The sequence below is a fragment of the Oryzias latipes genome, chromosome 7, assembly GCF_053564925.1.
Source record: "Oryzias latipes strain Hd-rR chromosome 7, Olatipes_Hd-rR_3.1".
NCBI classification, from domain to species: Eukaryota; Metazoa; Chordata; class Actinopteri; order Beloniformes; family Adrianichthyidae; genus Oryzias; species Oryzias latipes.
In genome coordinates, this window is record NC_136243.1 from 33,574,090 (window position 1) to 33,599,604 (window position 25,515).

Here is a 25,515-nt window from a genome sequence, read left to right on the forward strand (position 1 = left end):
ATTGCCATGCAAGCTAAATACAAACTTTTTTTATGATATATGTAGCTAAAAAAACTGATTAATAAAAATTAAAAGGGCTAAATGAGCATCTATAGTGAAATTAACTATAAAAATGTCGGTAAGCTGACAACTATGAAGAAAAACACAAATAGAGGAAGGGGTTATATTCACGATTAACACCTTCGCGCTGTATGCCACTAATTCCCAATGTATCATGTAACCCTTGTGCTATCCTAGGCACTTTAACATTGGGAGTTGGGTCATCTAGACCCACTAGACAGTGCTCTGAACCTTTTTTCTTCAATGATTTGTGATCTTCACTGGTTTCCATGGATTACATGAAATCTTTCCACCTTCATCCACCTTTGTCATGGTAGGGAGAACACGTCAATGGAAGGGTGGGGTCATCTAAGCACAATTAATCCATGAATCAACTTGAACAAAAAATAAAACAGATTTTTTTTTTCATTATTGGAATAAAGTCAGAAATGAAGGGGTAAAGAAATACGAGTAATGGTGCTAAAAAATGTTTCACTTAGCCTTTATTTAACCAAATAGGTCACTCAGAACCAGCTCTCAGTTAGCTATATGGAATGCTTTGACAGTAGAAATTCTACAAAGGCAAAGCGAATTTAGTCAGGACAATCATTTTTTGTTTTTACTGTAAAAAAGAGATAGAAATTGCATAAGTTTAAGATCAAAGCTCTCAGTTATGTATTAATTGATAAGTAACAAAGGCTGAAACAACAGCATTATTAAGCTTATTATTTAGGAAAAGACTGTCTTGAACAGGTAAATGTCTTTAAAAGGATGCAGTCGCTACAGAAATGGGCTAACGAGAGCGTTAAAGCTAAAAACGCTGATCTAAATGAAAAAATGCTATTAGTGATCTTAAGAAACTAAAACAAAAGGACATTTTTGATTTAATGCTTCGAAAGGACAACATGACTAAAATGATGGGCAGTCAATGTACAATAGCTTCATTATGAATTTCCTCATAGTTATGTTTTAAGTAAACTAAAGAGGGCTGAAAACCTTATTTGTATGGTGACAGGGATAATGAATTCCACAACTTCAACAAGCCCACATGAGAAGGATGGAAAGCTTGTTGAAAACATTCTTTTCAGAGACATTCTTTTCAATGGAGTTGATAACAAGTGAAATGTATATGAAGTCATATTTTGAGCCAAATCCTTTAAGCAATACTTTTCATTTATCGATTGAAAGTAAGAAGTTGCAAGAGAAATATCTCTAGTAAATCAAAGAGTCAATGGATCTGCAACATCCTTATGTATACAACTTTTTTTTGAGGAACATAGATAAACAGACTTTTCTTGTTTTATGTGTAAGCTCTGTACAATTCAGCACACATGGAAGAAAAGTACATGCAAAGCACACTGAATGAAGGCTTTCCGTTTTAAATCTATGCTTCCATCTAGTGGTGTTGCTGAGACATTTGTGGAGTAGGATGTGAGAAGAGGACTCAATAACTATCTGTCAAAAACAACCAATCAAAAGGACTGTAGATCCGAACTGTCCCATCCCATAACTCCAAATCCCACAGACTTCAACGGAGAAATGTACTGTACTGCTATTACTTTTTGTAAAATGTCTATCTTCTTTTTTAATCATATTGATCTGTAATGAAAGTTATTAAAGTTATAAAACTGGCCAATCAGATGCTTCAGTGAAAACGAGGTCTCACATTGAAAATTAAAAAACATTTATTTGACAGATTCTCCCAAGCCCACTTTCAATTGGTAGGTTTGTGGACCTCCAACAAGCTCATTCCTGATTGGCAGGAGTGGTTGCCGTAGAAACGTTGACTCAGACCAATAACTGCTAGAGGAAGAGTTCTGGTTCCAACATGGGGTTGTTCCTATTGCGAAAAAATGTCTACTGAATTAATTTCATTTCGTGCCCCCCTTTCATCTGACGGTACCTGGCAGGCTCGGCATCCCTGTGACGTTTAGGAAACGGGCGGATGGTAATCGAAATGTGTTATATCAAAGTCCGATTACATCATGTTTAAATTATGACAGATACAATATAAATTATTAAAATCGTACCCTTGTTTAAAGTATTACACTACAGTGTGGCCAAATAGTACATGAATACATTTAAATTTCATTTCATTCTATTTCAAGAAGCATGAAGGAAACCCAGCAGTGACATTTCCGTTTGAAATATCACAGACAGCTTGGCCTTGACACAACTATCAAATATGACTGTACAATGAGATGTGTCATTTTCCACTAAAATCCTCCCCGAATAGCTCTGCTGCAGAGGTCAGTGGACAAATCTAGAAATGTTATTTTACTTTTCACTGAGGTTGTGTCCGAATTCCTTCCATACTCACTATATAGTGCGTTCGCCATTTTGTAGTGCTTTTTTTATTTATTTAATTGTTATTTTTATTGAAGCAAAAAATCACAGCATGTCTGTCAATAACATCAATATCAATATAGAGATAAACGTAGACAAGAACAAATATGACAAGTTTCTTTAGTGCTGTCTGAATCTACAATTCCAAAATCTAGTGCCCTAGAAATTTCCCAGAAGTCTCTGTGAAAAGCCAGTGTGCATCGATGCTCACTAGATTGGCAAATATAGACCACAATGCATTGCGTCTGAACATTTTTTGCAAAAAAAATGTATTTTTTTTAAATAAACCATCAACGTTTTTTATCTCCAAAAGACAGTGGAGGCATAAATAATCATTGCAAAACGCTAACATTAATTAGATTTTAACTTGAAAACGATTGACGTCATTTCCGCCGTTCAAAAAAAAAAAGAAATGCAGTGTGCATGGTGTCCGAATTGCTTTGAAAATATATAGTTTTTTCTTTTATACTTTCTTCTTTTGAAATCATGGAAGAAAAGATTTCCTATCCAGAATAAATGTTTTGAATGCACTGTTAGGATGACAAAAAGTGCTAAGAAACACTGAATCATTTCTTCAAAGACTTCCACTAACGCGATAAAAATGTTTTAGTGGAGTTTGATGCCTTTGGTGAATGAAACAGTGTGTACTGCTGCAGTCCTGTTGCTGTCAGCCGGCCCACAGACAGATGGAAGGAGACAGCGGGGACATATTCTCATCTGTCACGCTGTGTAATCCAAGCCAGTGCTGCCCCACCATGCATGCGCACTAGCTCCTACTCTGCACACACTGACACTTCAAGATCTCCATGCACAAACGTATATAGGCCTACCGAGATGGAAAGAAGATAGTACATGTGGCCTTCATTTAGATTCAACAACTTCCATTCACTCAGACCGGTTTCTGGGGGTCAGCTTTACAAAGACTGCCTCCTAAACTTAAACTAACGGTAAGGATTTGATCTAATCTGCGTGTTAGAAGCTTGTTATGGTCTTCACGGCCCGACAGAAAATTATGTCTAGTGGAGCATGTTGGCTCATATTTATACTATTGTATTCATATAAATCAATAAAACAGTAGGTAAGAAGCATGGAAACATTCAATATTTCAACTAATTCACTTTAATCCTTTAAGAAATGGTTTTAAAAGAATTCTGTGCACAATTTGAGTTTGTGACCTCACCCATATGGAGTTTGATTTACAACAAAACATATTATTTGAACACTTGTTGGTGTTTAAATAAGCTTTTACAGATGAATATAGTGTAAAATAGGACAATAACTTCAAATTTGGCTTTCAACTTTTTTTAAAATAAACTTTATTAACAAATATTGCACATACAAAATACCAAAACATTGTTATTCCACACTCTGTGCAAAAGACACAATTTTCACATTTGCCAGGCAAAAGGAACAAAAATGTCCAAAAGCCTTAATAATAGCAATCTAAACCAGGTTAAACGAAAATAGAATAAAAATATAATAAAGGCAAAGGAATCTGTGAAAGTTGTTTCAAATGTTTCCACTGTTCTAGCAGCTTTTTTAGTGTTAGTGCAGGATTTAATACTATTTACATTCACTATTGTTTCTTTCTGGAAAACATAAAAAAAACTGTTTTTTTGTATCCATACTTGTGAATGAAATATTTAGCTAATATTATAAGTAAGTTAACTACATTCATCATCTCTGCATTAACTCAGATTTCACTATTTTTTTTACTTTCAAAGTTCCAATCTAGCAGCATTTGCATGAGCTTCCCGGAGGGGCGGGGCCACATGTGGAGACTATTTTAATCGTCCATTCAGAGAGCGTCTCCTTGGGTAACCGTGGTTACCGGGGCTTGGTTAGTATTCTGGGATGTACACATGGCAGCCTCGCGCGAAGGAATGCCTTTCAACGGATTTTTATCGGAATTCTTGGACAACTTCGGATTCGCTGATGAATTCGGACATTTTTGGAGATTGTCACGAAAAGATGTACGTAAACCACGGCGCATATTTACACTTAGTACCCGGTAAACTCAGTCAAAGTCGCGGGGTTTGTTTTTTTTGCGTGCTTTTATTTCCTTTCGGGTTGTCGTGGTAAATCCTCCAGGCTAAACAAAACAACGACATGCAAATGAAGAATAACCGTTTGTAATGGTAATGTAGCCTGATTTCTGTTTCTACCCCAAAATGCTGCCTTAAACTAAAAAATAAATAAAAAAATAAAAGAAAAAACAAATCACTGGCGGTAATAAAAAATGTAGTTTTAGGTTAAAAAAACAATTAACCTATTTGTATCTATTTTAATGGCTAAATGCACATAAAAATGTAATATTTAATATAATATACTGTGAAAATTGTGTTTATAGATAGACTTTATTAATCCCACGATGGGGAAATTCTTTAGATACATTTTTTTTAAATTAAGCTTGGTCTATTTTGAAAAAATAAAAACCTGTAACCTTGCCTCTCTAATTTGTTATTCCTAGTCAAACATCTAACTTCAAAATTCTCGTAGAAATAAAGTTGCTTGTAGAAATCTGATTAGGCTAATGAAGATTTAAGTCATTTAAATCCTTCAGAGTTTTTCATTTTTATTATTGAACTTCTCAACCTCCTTTAGGTAAATACCTAATGTGATATAAAGTAAGATAGAAGGACTGCCGTGTTGTGCAAACCAGAGAAAATCTTTAGATTTGCAGACTGAAGCCAGTTGTGGTGTGTGTCTTCCATTGACCATATATGAGAACTGGACCTAGCGAGGCGGAAGTAAGCCTCTGCTTATTTCCCATCATGCTTTTGTTTACACTCTCTCCCACTAGCTTACAGTCCCTCACAGCTCCAAGCTAAGTTTACTCATGCAACAAAAGTGGTGGGCAATATTGGAGCTATCCAGCCGTACAGTTTTGAGGCAGATGCCAACTCGGATGTGGAAAGTAAGACGTTGATGGATCTATTAGTCTGCATTAGTGGATGCATCAGAATGGAGCAGAGCAGGGAGACTTGGGCCTGCCCAATGCAGTTTCTGTGTCACAACTGAGAGTTTTTTTATTTGTCTGCCCCATTATTCACCACAACCTGAATAAAGAAATACTCATAAAAGTTTAAAAACACCATTTTCATTGGAGTGAGTCTTTAATAAAAAAAGATAGGATTCTGACAAATATAATGCCTGAGTAATAACTGTTTATTTTGCTATAAAATATAGGATTTTGGCTTGTTTGAGCCAGTAGGTACTTCCTGTTTGGAATGCCAAGGGGGGAGGAGTCACTCAGCCCAGTTCCTATTTCCAAATCTATGTGTAAGGGTCATGTGAGGTTCAGTGCCAATTGAAAGAAGCATTCATTCAGTTTTCATTCATCTTCTTCTAAACCCGTTTTGTCCCTTTTTGAGGTCACGGGGCTGGAGGAAGCCGGAGTCCCCGGAGAAAACCCACGCATGCACGGGGAGAACATGCAAACTCCACACAGAAATTCAAAGAAGCAGTAAAATCAAAATAATCTAGTCTTGCCAATAAAAGCAACTTTACTTTTAGGAGAACATTTTTCAGGGTTAGTGTGTTCTGCATGCTAGAAAACATGTAATAAACCAACCTTGAGGTGGCGTCTTCTGCCTTTTGTATCTTCAGATTAAACCGTCAGAGCAAACGCCATGGCCGGAGAAGATAAACCTCCGCAGCCGGCCCGGCACAGGAAGAAGAACAAAAAGTCCCGATCCAAGGGGAAAAGTCCAGGCGGCAGTCCCGGTGGCCACTTCACCGACAGTCAAGATGAGCTCGTTTTACCTCCAGTCCTCCAGCCCAGAAAGCTGCAGGAGGAGAAGCCCAAAGTTTCTGTGGCTAAAATGGAGGAGGAGTCCTCCACAACCATTTGCCTTCAGGTGCTGCTTCCCTACCTGCTGGCTGGGATGGGTATGGTGATGGCTGGCATGGTGCTGGACAATGTACAGGTGAGTTCAGCATCATATTCACCTACGCCTCAGAAAAACCTTCACTTTAACCTCCTTTACATTTTTCTACTGAAGCTCCACTGTCATACCTGGACCTTGTAGTTCTTTACTTTAGTCTGGGTTACTCTTCAACTTTACCGGCCAGCTGTCACACTGATGAAAACCTCGTCCACAACGCTTCTTTTCTAAAGTTTCAGTGCCTATGGATGGTGTTTATCGCCGTCATAGTTCAGCCAACATCTGGTGTTTAAATGCAGATGGAAAACATGAAGACACGGTCAGTCCCGTCTGACGTTAGCGGCAGTAGATGTTGACCCGCTCCCACTCCAGTCAAAGTTGACCTGTTGACCCCATTAGATTGGCCCAATAAGAAACAGATGAAAAAAATTGCAGCTCAGATATATAGAAGTGTACCTTAACATAATCACACCTAAATGTCTTTATTGTTTGAAAACTCCCATGAGCCTTTGGGGCAACAAGATCTGGAGTCTATGGCTATGTCCGAATTCCCATCCTAACTGCTGTATAGTGCACTATATAGTGCGTTCACCATTTTCTAGTGCTGTCTGAATCTACAATTCCAAAATTCAGTACCCTAGAAATTTCCCAGAAGTCTCTGTGAAAAACCATGAGCATCGATGCTCACTGGATCGGCCAATATAGACCCCAATGCATTGGAACGTTTTATGCCAAAAAATGTATTTAAATGTATTTTTCAAATAAATCATCAGCATTTTTATCTAAGACAGTGGATTCATAAATAATCGTCTCAAAACGCTCATATATCAATTAGATTTGAACTTGGTGAAATAGATGACGTCATATGCAGCGTTTAAAAAAAAAAAAAAAAAAAGGAAAAGTAGTGAGCGTGGTGTCCAAAGTGCTTTAAAAACTCTGGGCACTCTATAGTGCCGCACTATAGAGTTTTTTCGAAGTTAGGGTGGAAATCCGGACACAGCCATAGTTTGGACCCTTAGCAAAGTAACTGCGGTGATGCAGACGTCTGGCTCTTTAGAGCTCAACACCCCGTGGGTCAAGTTCTTGTAGAACGAGACGGACGTGTTCTTTCCTTACGTGCAGCCCATTTTGAACACATCCACTGATGCATGCCGTCACACCTATGCATCCACTGACTGATGCATGCCATCAGTCAGTGGATGCATGGGTGTGTACATCCAGTGTAATGGATGAGAAAAGAGAGGGATGAATGGTTTTGACAACATTTCCAGAACACTGTTTAAGGAGTTTTCCTCTAAACAGATGAGTGGAAGTTCACTGCCGGCGGCAGTCTGCTGATACTGACGCTTATTGCAGCTTCTGTGAGATTGAATGAGAACCCACGACGAGAACGACACACACACACCTCTGCATCTTTGACACAACCCCGTTGGTTTTCGTCTGATAACTACCATCACATATGAAGCTAGGAAAAAGGCTCAGAAATATTCATTTTTTTCTACGTTTCTGGGCCTCTTGTAGTTAGAACTGAACTCTTGTTATTACATTTAGTGATCCCAGGCCTTTATAGTACTCATAACTACTATAGGTACTATGCCACTGCCACATCTTTGTGTTTTACTGCATTTGATTCTTTATCACTTTTCTATCTGGATTTTTGCAAGCTACTACTATACCTCTCGATGACTTTAGTGACTCATCCCAGGCATTTCGTGGCCTCGTGTTGATCTTGCTTCCGACACATAATGAAGAATTTTCGGGCGGCAGTAGCTTTCAGCTGTGTGGGAAGTTTGTTTTCCTTTAAACTGAACTTGTCTGAGCTCCTCACGTCTTCATCCCGTGTCTGGCATATTGAGCGATTTGGTCCTCAGCCAGATGGGCAGAGGAGATCAGACGCTCCGCTGTCTGCTTCGTTGACCTTCAGGTGCCTCGTCTTCCTCCTTTGTTCACTGACAAACGGCTTTCTCCTGGCTCATCTGTGATTCCGACCACTCGCCGATCTGTGCTGGTACTTAGAAAATATTTTGGCCAGAATCTGTGGTTGGAGGGGGTTGTGGCTAGAATTGTTAATACAGATGTTTGCTCCTTCATCTCTTGCATCTTGTGTTCTTCATCATTCATCCTGTCTTCACTTCCTGCAGAGCACTCGGTTATTGTAGTACCATGATGAGGCAGATTGAATACATAAAAATGTTGGAACTGCAAACGCCAGCGGCAGTTAATGCAGAGAAGGTTGTCTGTCAGACTGCTGCTGTGTTTGAGAGCAACAGCACGGTGTGATGCTGTTCTTTGAGTCAAATGAAAACCTCTACAGGATTTTTCTCCCCTTCTCTTCTTGTTGTTTTCTTCTTTTTTGTGGTCATTTTTAGCTTTCTGTCACAATAAAGGGAAATAGAAACGTTCAAACAGAATCTTAAGAAGGTTTTTCAAGAAAACACGTCTTATTTTCTGTCTTGTCAAGAAAATAATCGTATCAAGAAAGTTTTTCAACCACAAACAATCTTAGCTCAACCTTTCTCAAAACATGTCTCAATGAGTAGAATTTGTTCTTCTTGAAATACAAATTCTTGGTAAGACCATTTTTTGACCCCGTTGGCAGATTTTGTTGTGTTTTTAAAGAAAATCTGCCTATGGGGTAAGACTTTTTGACTTGTTTCTTAGTGGCCTGTTGTTGCAGTTCAACTTGAACCAAATCCAATTTTCAACCCTTGTGCTTCTATCTCACCCGACCACACATGTTCTCTGGATAATTCAGAGGATTTTGATCAAACGTAGACAGGTCTTCCTGTTCTTTTCTGCCTCCGTTTTGTTCTTTTGAGGAAAGTAACGCTCACTGTGGTTCTCTTTAAGGAACACTTAGAACGTTTGAAGTCACATAAACATGAAGGATTACAACCCTCATCACATCTTTCTGAAAAAGAGTCACAAATGTCAGTTGGGCAGAAACTGTAGGGACATTTAAAGCACATCTGTGAAGTTTAGCCCCTCGGTTATGATTCAGCTGAATTTCTCCTGCTGGAGGTTCTACATCAGCCGTTAGAGCGGCATTTCTCCCTGCATGGGTAAAAATACAGCCGGTGGGGTAAGTTAGCCGAACACATGGAAGGGAAGAAGGGGGAAGGCAGTGAGAGCATCTGACGGGGAGGGGGGGTGGGGGTGAGACGCAGAACACACAGGCACAGAACAAGAAAGCGGCGAGCGACACAGACGGAACCGTCTCCCTGCCAGCTACGTCACAGCAGAGCGGAGTCGACCCCGATGCTGAGCAGGAAGAAGAGCTGCAGCCTGCAGGAGCCGGCTGCTGCGTCTCATTTCTTTTGGGCTTTTCCAGAGCTCCTTCCTCCTTTCCTGCTATCAGCTTGAGATGCAAATTGAAGACCAGAATCCAGATGGCACAGTGGCAAAGACATTTCCCTCAGCTCCTCATCAGGGGGCTGAGCTGTCTCTTTAAGCGCTGCTGGGATTTACCGGATTCAGCTTCTTTCCTGAAGGTCAAGTGGATTTCAGACTGGATTGTCAAGTTTTGAAGTCTCCGGATCATCTTTAGTCTTTTTAAAATGCTCAGGCTTGCAGGTGTTTTCACATCCGCACTTGTTGAACACCATGACCTATGAGTCAGAGCAGGTGGGATCTGCTGACTCATTAAAGGGGTGACAATGCCACGCGTCTCTGCGGATGGTGAGATGAAGATTGAGGGTCCAGTTCTTGTTTTTCTCCTAGTTAAAAAGGGGGTTTTGAGCTGCACTTTGAAGGCTTTTTAACTGACATAGAAGCTGCAAAAATTGTTTAAAATCAAGGCAAACTTTGTTTTCCTCTTCAGTCTGCTGTCATCTTCAGAGCTCTGTGACAGAACAAATGGTCTTCAAGGGAGCTCTTGTTTTGGACTGAAGCTGCTCCTGCCATGGGATAACTGCTGAGGGGGTTACAGCTTCCCTGAAAATGGTGGTGACCCGTCTGGAGCTGGAGCTTCGCTACCAGGGCCAGAAGCTGCGTGGCGTGACCTGGAAGCTGACGCGGTCGCAGTACGGCTTCCTGCCTGAGAGCTCCTGGCTCATAGCGGCGCAGGTTGTGGTGCCATTCCTGATATCCGGGCTTGGATTGGTCTCTGCTGGAATTGTGATGGACCTTATGAAAGTATGAGCTGTTAGATGTTTTTTACACCTTGTGGCTCTGGTTATGTTTTGTAACTAACTTTCTGAGTCGGGAAGTTTCCTGAATTTCCAACTCAGAAGTCTTGTCCTGATTTGCTGAGAGGCTGAGAGCAGCAGTCAGGACAAACATCTGAGCGGATAGCAGAACCGTGTTGAAGCCTCGTGGAGACCATGAATGGAGAAGATTATAGTATATACAAAAGGTAACGTTGATATCAAAGGAACTGTCATCCATCCATTCTCCGCTCATCCGGGACTGGGTTTGGGGGAAGCGGGTGGTCTAAGCAAAGATGCCCAGACATCCCTCTCCAGCTCCTCTGGGGGGACCCCGAGAGGTTCCTAGGCCAGTCAAGAGACGTGGTCTCTCCATCGTGTCTTGGGTCTTCCCCGGGTCTCTACCTGGTGGGACATGCCCGGTTCATCTCCGCAGGGACGCGTCCAGGAGCTACCTCAACTGGCTCCTCTGTATGTAGAGGAGTGGTTCTACTCCAAGCTCTGTCCGAATGACAAAACTTCTCACCCTATTGCTAAAGCTACGTATACAGGAAGCATGGAAGATGTTTTCAAGAACATGCTGTTACTAGCGCATGTACTCAAAGTTGGAAGAAGCTTGGTGCAAAATGTCAAAGTGGAGTAAATCTGGTAAATCTTGCTCCAGATTTTTTCTTTCACAGCTCTATTCCGATATCTGAAAGACTTGGTGTCAGAGAATTCCAGCCAGCGACATACCACAATTATTCATTTCTCCTCCATGATCAACAAACAAACGGTTGGGACGCACATGAACGAAAAAGGACGCCCCCCGTACGTCACTAGAAAATCTGAGTCTCTGATTTATCAAAGTTTAACTGGTTTAACTTTCAGTGCACATTTAATGGCTGTGCATATACATAGGCCTTTTATTGGAGGTGGTCGCTCAAACGCGCATTTCTGAGCTCGGTCCGAACGTAGCATGAGGGAGCGCCCAGTCACCTTGCAGAGGAAACTCTTTTTGACCATTTGTATTTGGGACCTTGTTCCCTGGGTCATGACCATAGGTTAGCATTAGAACGAAGATCCACCAGTAAATTGAGAGCTTTGCTTTCTGACCCAGTTCTCTCTTCACCACAACGGAACGGCACAGCAACTGCATAACAGTGGAGACCACAACAATCCACTAGTAAACGTAATCTGAAGGTCTTTGCTCGATGAACAGGACGACATCATCTGCAAAGAGCAAAGGGGACATCCTGTGGTCCCCAAACCAGACCCCAAGACGAAATGTTTTGTCCAAAAAGCCCCAAAAGCAGAACCCAAACCCGACTTTACTCACCTGCAGATACACCTGAGAACCAACATTCAGACGCTTTGCTTTGAGCAGGAAATGACGCAAAATCCCAGTGATGTCGTAAATGTCAGAAAGAACTGCAGAAAGCAGAAAGAGCAATATTTAAGTCCAATCGAAAGTTTAAAAAAATACACAGCCAGTAAACAGGAGTACTAATTAAAGTCAAATATTTGACTTCAAAACAAATTTTTCCTGCCATAATTCCAACCTGGAACTTGAAAAGTTGAAACTTTAGTGAGCAAAAAACAAAAACAAAAAAAACAAATAGTTTTGGTTGTTACTTCAAACTGCTGCTTTGCAATCAGCTCGCTGTGTTTCTGCCACCTTGTGGCGGGAGCCATGTATTACAAGCTGTGGAGGTTTAACCCTTGTGCCATCTTAGATGACCCCACCCTCACATTGACGTGTTCTCCCTACCATGACAAAGGTGGATAAAGGTGGAAAGATTTCATGTAATCCATGGACACCAGTGAAGATCACAAATTATTGAAGAAAAAAGGTTCAGAGCACTGTCTAGTGGGTCTAGATGACCCAACTCCCAATGTTAAAGTGCCTAGGATAGCACAAGGGTTAAAAAATACATCTGCAGATCAAAATACTAAAGTTCCTATTCTTATCCTTCAATAATAACCCGTTTAAAAAAGCCTCCTTCTCTGAATATGAATAACAAAGAAGGAAATTATGGTTTTATGAAAGGGAATTGATGAAACTGATATTCAAATTAAGAATGGAGATGTCTGGATGAACCCAAAGTTTCATCTAATTTCAATTTTCTGCACATCATCATCATCATCATCACATTTCATGTATCAGTTTAGCGTTTTTCTCGTTGGGTCAAAATATTCGACTATAGTAGATTAACTTAATCTTGACTGTGTTGGATTTAATTTAAAATAATAGAAGAAACTTGCAGGAAATTGGATTTTCACATCAACCTGGAAGAACTGTGAGGTGAAGAGGAGGAAGAGGAGGAGGAGGAGGAGGAGTGTCATGAGCGTCTCTGTGTTTCATGCGCCCAACTCCACATGGATGAACAGATCAATGATGAAAGCGGATCACGTCTTAGTGGAATCACGACGACGAATGACCTAATGATTCGATGAATGAGGCCGTCACGAAAACACTAGTGTAGTTTCCTTTTGTTGTTGTGATCCACAGACGCTGTAGAAATCCATTTCTGTGGGCTCCATAAGTCGGTTAAACAGCGTCCGTTCATAGTGAGGGGGAAGAAGAACGAAAAGCTGACCAAGTGATTTGAGTTTGTCGATCCCGATGGGTGCAAAAACAGAAGAAACGGAGGGAAATCCGACCTTCTGCTGCCTCGCTCTGCTCTCAGAAGAAGTGGGCCGTGTCCCGAGCCTCCTCCTCTGTGTGACAGCCGTCAGCCAAAGCGGTCCCAAATCCTCAGAGGAAAGTAGATCAATATAAATAAATAGACAGCTGCATATGGAACAAGAAAAGTCGAGATCCAAGAAACATTTCTGCAGCATTTGCAACATTTTAGCAGCGATCCAATGCTTTAGACTCTCAAAGTCTTTAAACCCTCAATGACTTTAGAAACTGTTAGTGCAGTTCTGTCTAGTTGTTGCAAGGAATGACTAGAAGTAACCGACCCACAGCTGTTTTCACATCAACAGTTTGTTAAAGACCCACTCTGATCATCTTTTGATCTATTGTGAAAGCGTTCCCGCTTTATGATAATGCCCCACTGCTAAGATCTCTCTGTTTACATGCTTTTCTGCTAGCTTACAGCCCCTCACACCCTCACACTCACTTCACAGCTGCAACAAAAACGATAAACATCATTAGAGCTATCCAGCCGTACAGTTTAGAGGCAAATATCAGCTCATATATATGCCCGCAAGTGGATGCAACAAACATGGAGCAGAGCAGGGAGCCCAGTGTGTTTTCTACATCACAAACACAATCTTTTTCAAAAGGCAATTTTCCATCTGCTGCTGATTTAGACAAATATCCAGAAATGCATATTTGAGCTTAATTTTCTTATGTTAAAAACACTATTTTCATGGAAGTGGATCTTTAAACATGATTTTACTGAGCTCAGCACCGTCCCTTTTGCTTCTGTGCTCGACCACAGCTTGTTCATCACAATCCAAGAGTGTTCTTACAACTGCCTGAATAGAATAATCAATCGTTCAGACGATTAGTGTGACACGTGGCCTTCAGTGTTCACTCTATGCTCTCCATCTTTGTCTTTTTCCATCGCCACATTTCTCTGCGGCCCATTTTGGCCTTGTTTGCTACGTTTGCATGTAAAGCTCTGAGCTGCAGCTGCAGAATCTGCCGGTGAAGCTGCTGAACCCGTGCAGACTGATGGAGATGCTGGACGGTTTGAACAGGAGCCAATCTGGAAAGTTCCTTTCAAACTGAAACTGGCCGAACAGATCTAGAGATGACACCTTTGGTTCTGTGCTCTGTAACCTCCTCTTTAATGTTCAGTTTGTTATGTGTGTTGGCAGCACTGGCAGGTCTTCAAAGTGATCACAGAGGTTTTCATCCTGGTTCCTGCTCTGGTTGGACTCAAAGGAAACCTGGAGATGACCTTGGCAGCTCGCCTCTCCACTGCTGTGAGTCGTGTTGGTTGATCCTGTGAAAATGTGGACACAAAAAGCAAACACACACTGATCTGCCTGTGGGTCTGGTAATGACCGATGCCGTCACCTGTAGGTTTTTGCCTTAAAGCTCAAGCAAACCTGTCACTGCAGCGACTTGTGACTTGAGTCCTTTGACTGAAGAAGACCTGATGGTTTCATTAATAAGAGGAAAGTTCTAAAACTACAGGAAAGGTTCTCTTTTAAACTTTCAACTACTCCGAATTAAGTAATTGTTAATGGCCGATGAAGTATGCATAGTCAGAAATTAACGCACGACGTGGAAGCCTGAACCGGTTCAGGCTTCCCCGAAGTGCGTCAATGCTGATGATGCACACTTGGAAGGTCATTAACCCGCTTAAACCACGGTCACTTACAAAAGAAATCAATATTCAACCAGTTTTTAGGACTTTATTGTTGATATTTTTTCGGTTTAGATCACTTTTTTTCTCAAAAAGCAGACTATTTGATGCGTGGTGCGGCAGACCTCCGATCTGGACTGCAGCGGCAAAGGAAGGTGATACCTACTCTGATCATCCCGATGGGTTTATAAAGAAAGCATCAGTTCAGAGAGAAATTCACCTCTTAGCGCTTGTTTTTGTCCAGATGATGAAGCTAAAGTTTGTTTTAAAGAACCCAGAACATTTTCAGCTATGTGACCGGAACTTCTTTTTTCCCCGTGCGGTTATCACTGTGGTATATTACTTTTTAATGCACACCCAGCAGCCAATCAGAATCGAGAATTCACCTGGACCATGGTATACGTCACGGTTAATGGCTGACGGAAGTATGCATTATCACTTTTTAACGCACGCCGTGGAAGCCTGAACCGTCAAGTGCGTTATAAAGTGATAATGCATACTTCTGTCAGCCATTAACCCGCTTTTACCATGGTCACTTACAAAATAAACAAATATTAACCAGTTTTTAGTCCTTAATTCTTGTTTTTTTTTCCGATTTGGATCGCTTTTTTCATGAAAAGTGGACTATTTGTTACGTGGTGCGGTCAAGATTCAGCGATTTTATATATATGCTGGTCGTCCCGATGGGTTGAATAAAGCATCAGTTCAGAGAGAAAGTTCACCTCTTATCGGTTGTTTTTGTCCAGATGATGAAGCAAAAGGCTGTTTTAAAGAAGCCGGTGCAGTAATACAGAAGATTTAAGAGAAGTGACCGGAACTTCTTTTTGGGGCGTGCGGTTATCACCTTTAACGCACACCCAGCAGCCAATCAGAATGGAGTATTCACCCAGTATAATAAAAAACAAACTGATCTTTACTTACAGTAAAAAATGCAACAAGAATTTGTTTAACATATGGAGGGGGGGGGGGGTGCTTTCAGCTCATTTTCATGTAAAAATGACCATTTTATTCTTTACAAAAGTGTCACTTTAGTTTTAATCACAATCAGTTTAATGAAAATGTTATTTCTTAACAAAGAAATAAAGGATTTTAGAGTAAAATTTGAAGAAAAAAAAATCATTTTTATCCAAAATTAAAAACCCAAACCGCTGAGACCAATCCAACATGGAAAAACCTTCCGACTCATTGGACTCGTGTGTGTTTTCAGGCAAACACCGGTCAGATGGACGACCCGGAGAAGCAGTGGACGATGGTGCGCAGCAACCTGGCTCTCATTCAGGTCAAGCTCCTCTAACAGCATTAAATCTTCACTGCTCTGGTGGAGAGCAGTGAAGAACCAAAGGCTCTGTGTGAATGCAGCAACATTCTGTCCTGCAGGTTCAGGCCACAGTGGTGGGGTTCCTGGCAGCCGTGGCAGCTATCTGCTTAGGAGCCGTGTCCAGGGGGGGTGTTGAACTGGATCAGGCGGCTGTGCTGTGCGCCAGCAGCATCACCACCGCCTTCTTCGCTGCTCTGTCTTTAGGTGAGAGATACATGATGGTCTTCATCAGGGGTGGCCAATATGTCAATTCGGATTGATCAGTCGATCGTAGAGGCAGTGTGGGCAGATCACAGTCCATTAAAAAATAAACAAACCTGAAACAAAAAGGTCTTTTTTTTTAAAACAAATTGCTGTTAGCCAATCATCATCCTCGCCGCGAATTATGTCACTTTACTTACATGCAGAACAGCCAATCAGACGTCCTCTGTTGTGTCCACATGTTGTGAGCATTCGGCGTCAGACTCGTAACCCTGGATGAAGCTGTGCAGTATGAGGAAAACACGCGATTTGTGATATTTGTGATCAATTTCACCATGACGATAAAACTTGTGATACATGAACAAACAGCAAAACAACTAAATACATCACTTCAATTTCACTGACAGAATTTAATTGAAATAAGAGTCAAGATAACTTAAATTACACTCCAAATGACCCTCGTCTACATAGGAGGCAAACATCTAACGTTAAAGGAGTCCATCCTGATTAGTCAACAACGTGAAGGTGTCCTTCCGATTGGTCAAATGCATAAATGGATTTATTGGATCCGTTAAATACTTCAAGCTGCCATCAGATTACAATATTTTACAGGTTATAGAGTGCACCTGAGTACAAACCGCACCCCCCTAATTTAGAAAGGATAAGCCATTTTGAACATACACTAGCTGCACAAGTCAAACATATACATGCTGCATGTTGTAATGACTCAATTTGTTAGTCATCAATTATCCTGCACCAAGCACTATGCAACTAGTAACAGCTTCAGAGAGGGGGAAGTACACAACATATCAGTTTATTTATTTGAACACACTCACAAACAGCCAAACAGCATGCAAGTCACTTCTGCTCACAGCCCCCTCAGTCATGGTGAGGAACTTTACAACCACAATTCCCCACTTCCCATGAGTCTTAGGGGCTTATGGTGGGGCTAACCCCCAGGTCGCCACACGGTGTTGTAGATTGAGAATGTTAATGTGCTGAAACCGCACGTGTGTCTAAGACGGAAGAGGGAGTGTGTCCAGCGGAAGGAGGGGAGAGCGCGAGAGCAGCGCAAGAGGGAACCTGCATGTTGGGACTAAAGATGCCAAAGGATTGTGGGATGCGGCCAAAGTAGGGCTGAGCATGGCGGTTTCTTTTTGTGGCACCATGACTGAGGGGTCTAAGAGCAGAAGTGACTTGCATGGTGTTTGGGTGCTTGTGGGTGTGTCAAAATAAATGAACTTGTTGCCGGAAATGGGATTATACATTCAGCTTCCTCTCTGAGACTGTTTGAGGCAGCAACACGTGCCTCATCTCCCCCATGTCCCATACTTACCTTATCTGCTCGAACCCCCCAGCAGCCGTCAAAAAATGCATAAATTAGCCGCATTGTTGAATAAGCCGCAGGGTTGAAAGCGTGTGACAAAAGAAGCGGCTTATAGTCCAAAAAATACGGTAATTTAGCACATTTGAGGGAACCATTCATCGCAATTGGGGTCGTTTTTTGCGAGATCCGTATTGCACAGCTTGAAATCACTATAACGATAAATTTTCAATATATTGATTGACTTTTAAAATCAGCTCTTTCATAAAAAGTCTGTAATTTAGATACATAGATGTAAAAATTAGGACTCTTATGACATGGTTTTATTAACAAGACAGTTTATACATCATATTTTTATATTTTATTTCTTGTATTTGTTTTATTGCATTTTTCTTTTATGTATGTGTTTAATGCTAAATACTTTTAGTAGTTTTATGTTGTTTTTACATTTTTGTTCTTAATTTGTCCAAAGTTTCTTGTGTCTTTTTTTACAGTGAAGCACTTTGATACAGTCAAACAGATAAAGTCTTAGTTCAGTCGGGTGTATTTTCATAGTATGTCTCACAGACATTCTACGTCCTTCTAACTATTTTGTTCATCCAAAATGAGCAGAACATGACTATTCGATTTCTCCTCCTCTACAGAAAGCTGTGGCTCAGTTCTTGGTTGGTACGGAAAAAGAACCCCGCCGTTTTTCCTCAGCAGGATGTTGAAAGCTTTCCATCAGACGGCAGCAGCTCTGCTCTCAGACTTTCACCTCTCACCCTAAACCTTTCTGTCATCACCCCTTCCTTTTCCACTCAAGGCCTGGTGATGATTGGAGTGATCATCGGCTCCAGAAAGGTGGGCATTAACCCTGACAACGTGGCCACGCCCATCGCTGCCAGTCTGGGAGACTTGATCACGCTGTCCCTGCTGGCTGGGGTCAGCAGCACGCTCTACCAGTACAGAGGTGAGGACACGCAGCAGACGTTTCCTACATCCTTCCAGCAGGTGGCAGCACAGACTGGAAGCATCGGCGTGTTCCCATTTCGTGTGCTCCTCCTCCTCAGACTTGTGGTACTTGTCCCCCCTGGTGTGCCTGTTCTTCTTGACCCTCATCCCTCTGTGGGTGGCCGTGGCCCGACAGAGTCCTCAGATCTCAGAGGTGCTCCGCTCGGGGTGGCAGCCCGTCATCGTAGCCATGTCCATCAGCAGGTCACCACTCAGCTCCCTCCCCTGCATCTCTGCTTCTCATAAACCTCCACCCTCCCTTCCTGTGGCGATGTTTGTTCTCTCTTTGCTCCTCATTCCAGTGTTGGTGGACTTATTCTGGACAAGACTGTGAGTGATCCAAACTTCAAAGGAATGGCTGTCTTCACTCCCGTTATTAATGGTGAGTGGTCCTGACTGAATCCTTTATTATCTCAGGACGCCCAATGAAAGGATGTCTCATCTGTTGAACATCCTAACCAAGGATGTCCTCCTGATTTGGTTTTTTGGCCCAGAGTTTTTTGATTTTCAGTTCAGATCCGAAACTTTCATCTGACATAGAAAAAAACCCCCGAAGAAATGCTAAATAAACAGGTCCAGGTTTTCCACCATCATTTTATACACCCTATTTTATCAACTAACACCGAAATAGTGCACTTCTATTTGAGATAACTATAAACTTTTATGGAAACATAAATTGGAACTAGGAGCTGCAAAAGTAACTAAATAAATAAATTAATTAAATATATGATCAAAGTTGACCATAAATAAAGTGAAAACAGCACAGAATATCTGGAAAAGTTGAAGGATTTGAAGGACCAAAAGTCATAACTGGAAAAAGCGGAAAGAGCTGAACATTTGAATAGTTGAATGGGTGAAATAGCTGAAACATTATAGATGGAGTTGAGCGCCATAAAATTGGCAGAAAATACTATAAGAAAGAGAAACAGGAAAACAGTGGGATGAATGCTTCATAGCTTTCAGTGAAATAAAGATCCAAACAGCAGCTCAACTCAAGATACGCAGCAGACATGTAAACACATCAAAGTGCAAAAGCAAGGCCCCCAGTGGTCCCTGGGTATAACAAGCTTCACCTTCGGGGGTCTCCCAGACTTTTTGCCCCCTCATTGCGGTTAGGCTGCTTTGGACTCAGCCACCAAACCCTTTTACTCCATGTTGCGTTTGCACGCCGTTTAACAGTTTGTCCCTTTTAGTCTCGTTCGTGTTGTGGCGACTGCATTTATCTCTTCCTGTCCTCACCTTGACTCTCTCACTGCTGACTCTTGCACTTTTAAATCTTGTCTTTTAACCTATTGAAGGTTTGGGAAATAATGGGTGAATGAATAATAATGCCTGGACAGATTTTCAGCATCATCGTGCCAGTACGTTTTTGTTTTGACCATCCGGCTGGGATCTGGGATCACATCAGCAAGCGTTTGTGGTTGAAGGCAGGTGAAGTTACGGTTCGTGGTTTTGTTTGGCAGCAGATCTGCTCTCTTATGCCAGAGTTCTGGCAGACTTTCAAATCCTCTGTGTTCTCACCGTGTCTTCATCGTTTTTCCACCTCTTCAAACTGTTGCTCAATCCTTCTTCTCTCTGAAAAACCTTCTGAGCTCCAAGTTTGCTGAGTTTTCCATCTAGAGCTCTTCCAAAAGACGTGGACAAGAACTGAATCCATCTGCAGCCAGTTAAAATGTGTCCGAGACTTTCCCACAGGGAAACTCTTGAGGGTTTTTTCCAGAGCTGATGTCACATTTGTGTCTGCAGTGGATCAGCTTGTTGCATAGAAATGCTCCATCATTCCTGAGGATCAGAGCTTCGGTCTGCACATTTTCTCAAACCTTCATAGAAGTAGCACTTAGACTCTTGCACAGGGGCCAAAAGCTGAGGACATCTTCTGATGAGTGACGGAAACTGTAAAAGAAAAACTGCTACCTGGTTGTTTATTTGACTTAAATTTAAAAAGTAAGCTGTAAGTTACAGAGAAAAAGCTAATAAATAGGATAAAACAAAAAATAAATGGGATAAAACAAAATAAAACAAGCTAATAAATGCAGAACAATGAACATTCAATGCTTTCAGTGCAAATTTCAATCAGGATTTTAGAGCTATATATATTTATATATATATATATATATATATATATACATAAAAAAAACGCCCCTCTCACCCTCCGTGGGTGGTTTCTCCTCAAAGCTCGGGTCCTCTACCAGAGGCCTGGGAGCTTGAGGGTCCTGCGCAGTATCTTAGCTGTTCCTAGCACTGCGCTTTTCTGGACTGAGAGGTCTGAGGTCTTTCCAGGTCTCTGTTGTAGCCACTCCTCCAGCTTGGGGGTTACTGCCCCGAGTGCTCCAATTACCACTGGCACCACTGTCACCTTCACTTTCCAGGCTTTCTCCAGTTCTTCTCTGAGTCCCTGGTATTTCTCCAGTTTCTCATGTTCCTTCTTCCTGATGTTCCCATCGCTTGGTACTGCCACATCCACCACAACGGCTTTCCTCTGTTCTTTATCCACCACTACAATGTCTGGTTGGTTCGCCATTACCATCCTATCAGTCTGGATCTGGAAGTCCCACAGGATCTTTGCCCTCTCATTCTCTACCACCTTCGGAGGTGTTTCCCATTTTGACCTTGGGGTTTCCAGTTCATATTCTGCACACATGTTCCTGTATATTATTCCAGCCACTTGATTATTGCACACCTGTGCAATAATCATGCTGTCTAATCATCATCTTGGTATGGCACACCTGTGAGGTGGGATGGATTGTCTTGGCAAAGGAGAAGTGCTCACTATCACAGATTTAGACAGATTTGTGAACAATATTTCAGAGAACTGGTTATTTTGTGTATGTGGAAAATGTTTCACATCTTTGAGTTCATACCATAAAAAATGGGAGCAATAACTAAAGTGTTGCATTTATATTTTTGGTCAGTGTATTTATAATATAAAAAATATATCAATATGTACAAGAAGTGCAGAAGTGTGCAATATGCAAAATTTGAACTGTGCAAATATAACAATGTCCAAAGTGTATGCAGATTGATATGTACATGTCATAAACAAATACAAAAACATAAAAAAACAGCAAGGAAGGTGTGTCCAAACTTTGGTTCTGTACTGTATATATACAGTATATATTTATAAATGCAGGAGAAGGATTGCAAGTGAGGATGTACAAGCTGACATTAATGGAGGAGAAGAAGAAAATATGAAAGAAGGAGGTGCATTTCCTGTATTTAGCAAGTTCTTTACGACAATAATCACTTCCAATGTTTTGTCCGCAAAGCCCCATCTACATTTGTTTTTACAGTCAAGATTTATTCTCATACGTTGATCTGTAGTAGGAATGTAACGATTCATTTGATCATAATTTGTGGTCGATGATACAATTCCTAGTTTCTTTAAGATAATCGAGTGTGATTTAAATATGTGTACAAACAAATAAGTAGACAAGGCTCATTGTTGGTAAAAAATACCTTTAAAGAGTAGTTGATTACTTAACTTTTTAGTGAATGAAATAGTAATTAAATTAATTATTCACCAATTTCTTCACTTTTTTCCACTCGTGCACAAACAAGAGACCCTCAAAATTAAAACATGGAGGCGACACAATCAGGTTTTTTAGCAGCACCTCATCAGTTTCACCACATGAACATGAAAAAATATAGCATAGCATACATATAATAGAATATAGTAGTGCTACATAGTGGATAGACAGGCAGTGGACAAAACCTGCACTTAACTGAAATATTTGATACTATTGTTAAAAAAACAACAGTAAAAAATGTTCCATGAGTGACGTCACTCTCTCACTTGGGTTCTCTTATCCAGTCAGTGATGTAAATCCAGGAAGGATCAGTCATTTCAGTTAAATGGCATTTTTTTTTATTGCCAAATCTGTCAAAACCTTCGATCTCTACTTTACAGCTCCAGTCTGCTGGAAACGTTTAGTTCAAAAAGTTAGAGCCAAAGAAAAGTTTTTATTTGAACCTTTTTTTTTATACGTTTCTATCGGAAAAAAGCTGTTAAATAATAAATGTGAAGCCTTTTGTTGTATACACGAAGCGGGTAGAAGTGAAAAGAAAAAAAAGAAGAAGCGGTTCCGCCTGCTGATACTCTTGCTGGCGTTGCAGTTGTGTTAACTGTCACTTTCAGTTGATCTTTGACCCGAGGTCATTTCTCTTCATGAATCACTCGCTTCAGGAACCCCCCACTCTCACCCATCCACACCTTTTGGCAGGAAAACCTGCTTTCACTGCAGCAGTGGCGGTTCTACACTAACTCACCCCCCGGGCGACATTTGCGGGACCTCCTGAAAGACGGGGGGGCGCGTGCAGCTGCAGGGGCGCCAATTCGCAGGCCGGGCCTCAGCTTTGACACAGTGGAGTCTGGATCCCAGCTCAGCAGAACCGCCCTGCAATAAAGACACCCCCCACCCCCCCAGATTTTGGGGCAAAAGTTTCAGTCATCGTGCTTCTCATGTTTTGCCCCCACTGCAGGAGTGGGGGGTAACCTGGTTGCCATCCAGGCCAGCAGGATTTCGACTTACCTGCACTTCTGGAGCATCCCGGGGGTGCTGCCCTACAAGATGAGGCAGAACTGGCCCAACCCCTGCACCACCTTCTTCTCCTCCGGTACCTCACTTTTCTCTCAGGTTTGAGCCTGCGCTGGGGGGGACGCTGTCCACTTTTTCTGTTGCCTCCTCCAGGTGTGAACTCCAAGTCGGCGCGGGTGCTGCTGATGCTGGTCGTTCCGGGTCACCTGGCCTTCCTCTACGCCATCTCCCTGCTGCAGGGCGAGGAGGCGCCCAGCACTGCAGCCTTCATCCTCTGCTACCTGTGTGCCGCCCTTCTGCAGGTAAAAGCCCCAAAAGCGACGGCGCCTCCTGCTGGCCTCGGCGTTTCTCTGGCGCTCTCGGACTCGGACCTGTTCCGGGACAGGATCCAAACGTCACCAGAACATGAAAAGTAGGGTGAAAAGTAGGGGAAGCAGGGTGGCAGCTTTAGAGTTACAAAACCAAAAGACCAAAAGCAACCAGAGAAACGGACCTACGCCAGCGTGAAAACAATCACTTTTAGTAGGAGAGGTGAATCTGAGTCACGACTTTTACACAAAGTTACAACTGATTATCCTTTCTAAAAAGGTTATTCAAAAATAAAGTTGTTTCTTAACTAAACCAATGTTACCTGTTTGGATTCTGCTGAAGTGGACAGAGATTCGTACAAATGTGGTCACTCTGTTGGACCTGGGGTAGTTTGAGCGTCTTCTCCCCCGTCTCCTCAGGTGGCCATCCTCCTCTACGTCGCCGACCTCATCGTCCGCCTGATGTGGAGGAGAAGTCTGGACCCCGACAACTTCTCCATCCCGTACCTGACGGCGCTGGGCGACCTGCTGGGCACCGGCTTCCTGGCTCTCTGCTTCCGCTGCGTGGCGGTCCTTCAGGGTCCGGGTCTCTGAGTTCCCCTCAGCCGGACCTCCTCTGACCGCCTTTACCGAGCAAACGGACCTCCTCATTCGGCCTTATCCAGTTCACCTCCGGGGAAACATCACAGGAGACGCCTTTTCACGATTCTCAGCCGTCTTTCTAACGTCTCAGAGTTAGATTCATTCCACATTAGAGCGTTTTCTTGTTGCTCAGACGCAGACATAAAGTCCTCCTGGTTGACCTCCTGACCTCCTCTCGCCTGGTCTGCCCCAGAGTTCAGGTGAGCTTCACGCAGACAAACACCTGCTGAAACCAACTCTGGTGTGGACCAAACATCTCCGTGTGAAACAGCAGGACCTCCTGCTGCGGCAGGAAGCAGCTGCACAAATGAAAACAACGGAAAGCCGGCATGTTTGGATGAGGTGAGGAAAAAAAGGCGACCAGAGATCCAAATGCTGCTGGGCCTTCTGCACACAGAGCATCGCTTTGGTCTCCTCTGTGGCTGAAACCACAAAACAGGAAGCAGATGAGGAGGAAGAGGACTGGAGTTCATCTGCTGGATGAAATCATTTCTTCTAAACGTTTCTGCTCCAGGTTGACCGGCAGATCAGGTTGATGCTTTTGTAGATCTCCTGTCTAAAGTTAAACGAAAGATTTGCTCAGAAACAGACGCTGAACTTCTCTGTTCTGTACCTTCACTCTAAAACTGTAGAAAGCAGTGCTGGGTAAATCACTTCTAAAAAGTAATTGATTACTTTGTTCCTGGATCAAAATTGTAATTAAGTTACTTTACTCATTTGAAAAAGTAATTCTTTTTTTTCCTCTTGTATACAAACTTCACAGGAAAAAAACAGCACAAACTAGATTCTCTTGTCTTTCATTTAACTTTTTCTTTTTTTTAAAATGATTTTGTGCAAAATATGAACCTGGTTGAAGACATGACCTGCTTTTATTAGAATTCTGACAACGGTGAGATGTGGAAAAAAAACGGTTTCGCCCAAATTCACGTGTATCAAACCTGAAATGAAGCCACAACTGAAAACACAAAAAACCATTAAAAGTCTCCATGTTCCTGTTCGCTGACTTTGGGTTTTTCCTTACAGTCAGCGGCGCCGTTCTCTCTCTACGTCTGCCTTTTGTGCAAAGTTCTGCGCCCCCCCCCCCCCCCCCCCCCACACACACACACACACACTGCAGAGCACTAACTCATATTGACCAGAGATGCAGTCATGTGCAGCTTAACCCTTGTGCTATCTTGTGGGGTCAAAATGACCCTTACCCTTCCATTGACGTGTTCTCCCTACTATGATAAAGGTGGAAAGATTTCATGTAATCCATGGACACCAGTGAAGATCACAAATCATTGAAGAAAAAAGGTTCAGAGCACTGTCTAGTGGGTCTAGATGACCCAACTCCCAATGTTAAAGTGCTGATGTCATTTCATAGATTAGAAATGAGATCAAACTTTTTTTGATTCAGAAATGAGGATATTTGTGGTGAGATTTGAACCACTTGTTTGAACTAAAGTTGCTCAAAAACGGTCATTTGGA

General features: G+C 42.0%; 1 protein-coding gene and 1 long non-coding RNA gene across 6 annotated transcripts; one reads left to right on the plus strand and one right to left on the minus strand.

Moving 5' to 3' along the window:
• Nucleotides 1-3,133: 3,133 nt before the first annotated feature.
• Nucleotides 3,134-25,042, plus strand: LOC101160904 (solute carrier family 41 member 3). 5 transcript variants are annotated; one of them, XM_004070268.5, is made up of 11 exons: nucleotides 3,134-3,332; nucleotides 5,995-6,314; nucleotides 14,231-14,338; nucleotides 15,932-16,003; nucleotides 16,102-16,246; nucleotides 18,373-18,519; nucleotides 18,620-18,764; nucleotides 18,863-18,942; nucleotides 23,040-23,174; nucleotides 23,249-23,397; nucleotides 23,824-25,042. In XM_004070268.5, exons 2-11 carry the CDS (start codon nucleotides 6,018-6,020, stop codon nucleotides 23,995-23,997), a joined length of 1,452 nt encoding a protein of 483 aa, XP_004070316.1. In that variant the 5' UTR covers nucleotides 3,134-3,332; nucleotides 5,995-6,017; the 3' UTR covers nucleotides 23,998-25,042. The 5 variants fall into 5 exon arrangements, with proteins under 5 accessions (XP_004070316.1, XP_011475011.1, XP_011475012.1 ...); XM_011476709.4 differs by lacking the exon at nucleotides 3,134-3,332 and adding an exon at nucleotides 4,199-4,358; XM_011476710.4 differs by lacking the exon at nucleotides 3,134-3,332 and adding an exon at nucleotides 4,231-4,523.
• On the minus strand, nucleotides 16,221-22,965 carry LOC144993942 (uncharacterized). Its single transcript, XR_013657253.1, has 3 exons — nucleotides 22,827-22,965; nucleotides 16,444-16,525; nucleotides 16,221-16,359 (listed from the first exon to the last, which is right to left on the minus strand). It is a non-coding gene; the product is annotated as an uncharacterized LOC144993942 (long non-coding RNA).
• Nucleotides 25,043-25,515: the final 473 nt, after the last annotated feature.

What these genes read in the sequence shown, in the direction of transcription:
- LOC101160904 (XM_004070268.5), top strand. Translation starts at nt 6,018, where the DNA reads ATGGCCGGAGAAGATAAACCTCCGCAGCCGGCCCGGCACAGGAAGAAG. An exon ending in GTAGCCATGTCCATCAGCAG is followed by an intron (nt 18,765 to 18,862) that starts GTCACCACTCAG and finishes TCCTCATTCCAG; the next exon opens with TGTTGGTGGACTTATTCTGG. An exon ending in CACCACCTTCTTCTCCTCCG is followed by an intron (nt 23,175 to 23,248) that starts GTACCTCACTTT and finishes TGCCTCCTCCAG; the next exon opens with GTGTGAACTCCAAGTCGGCG.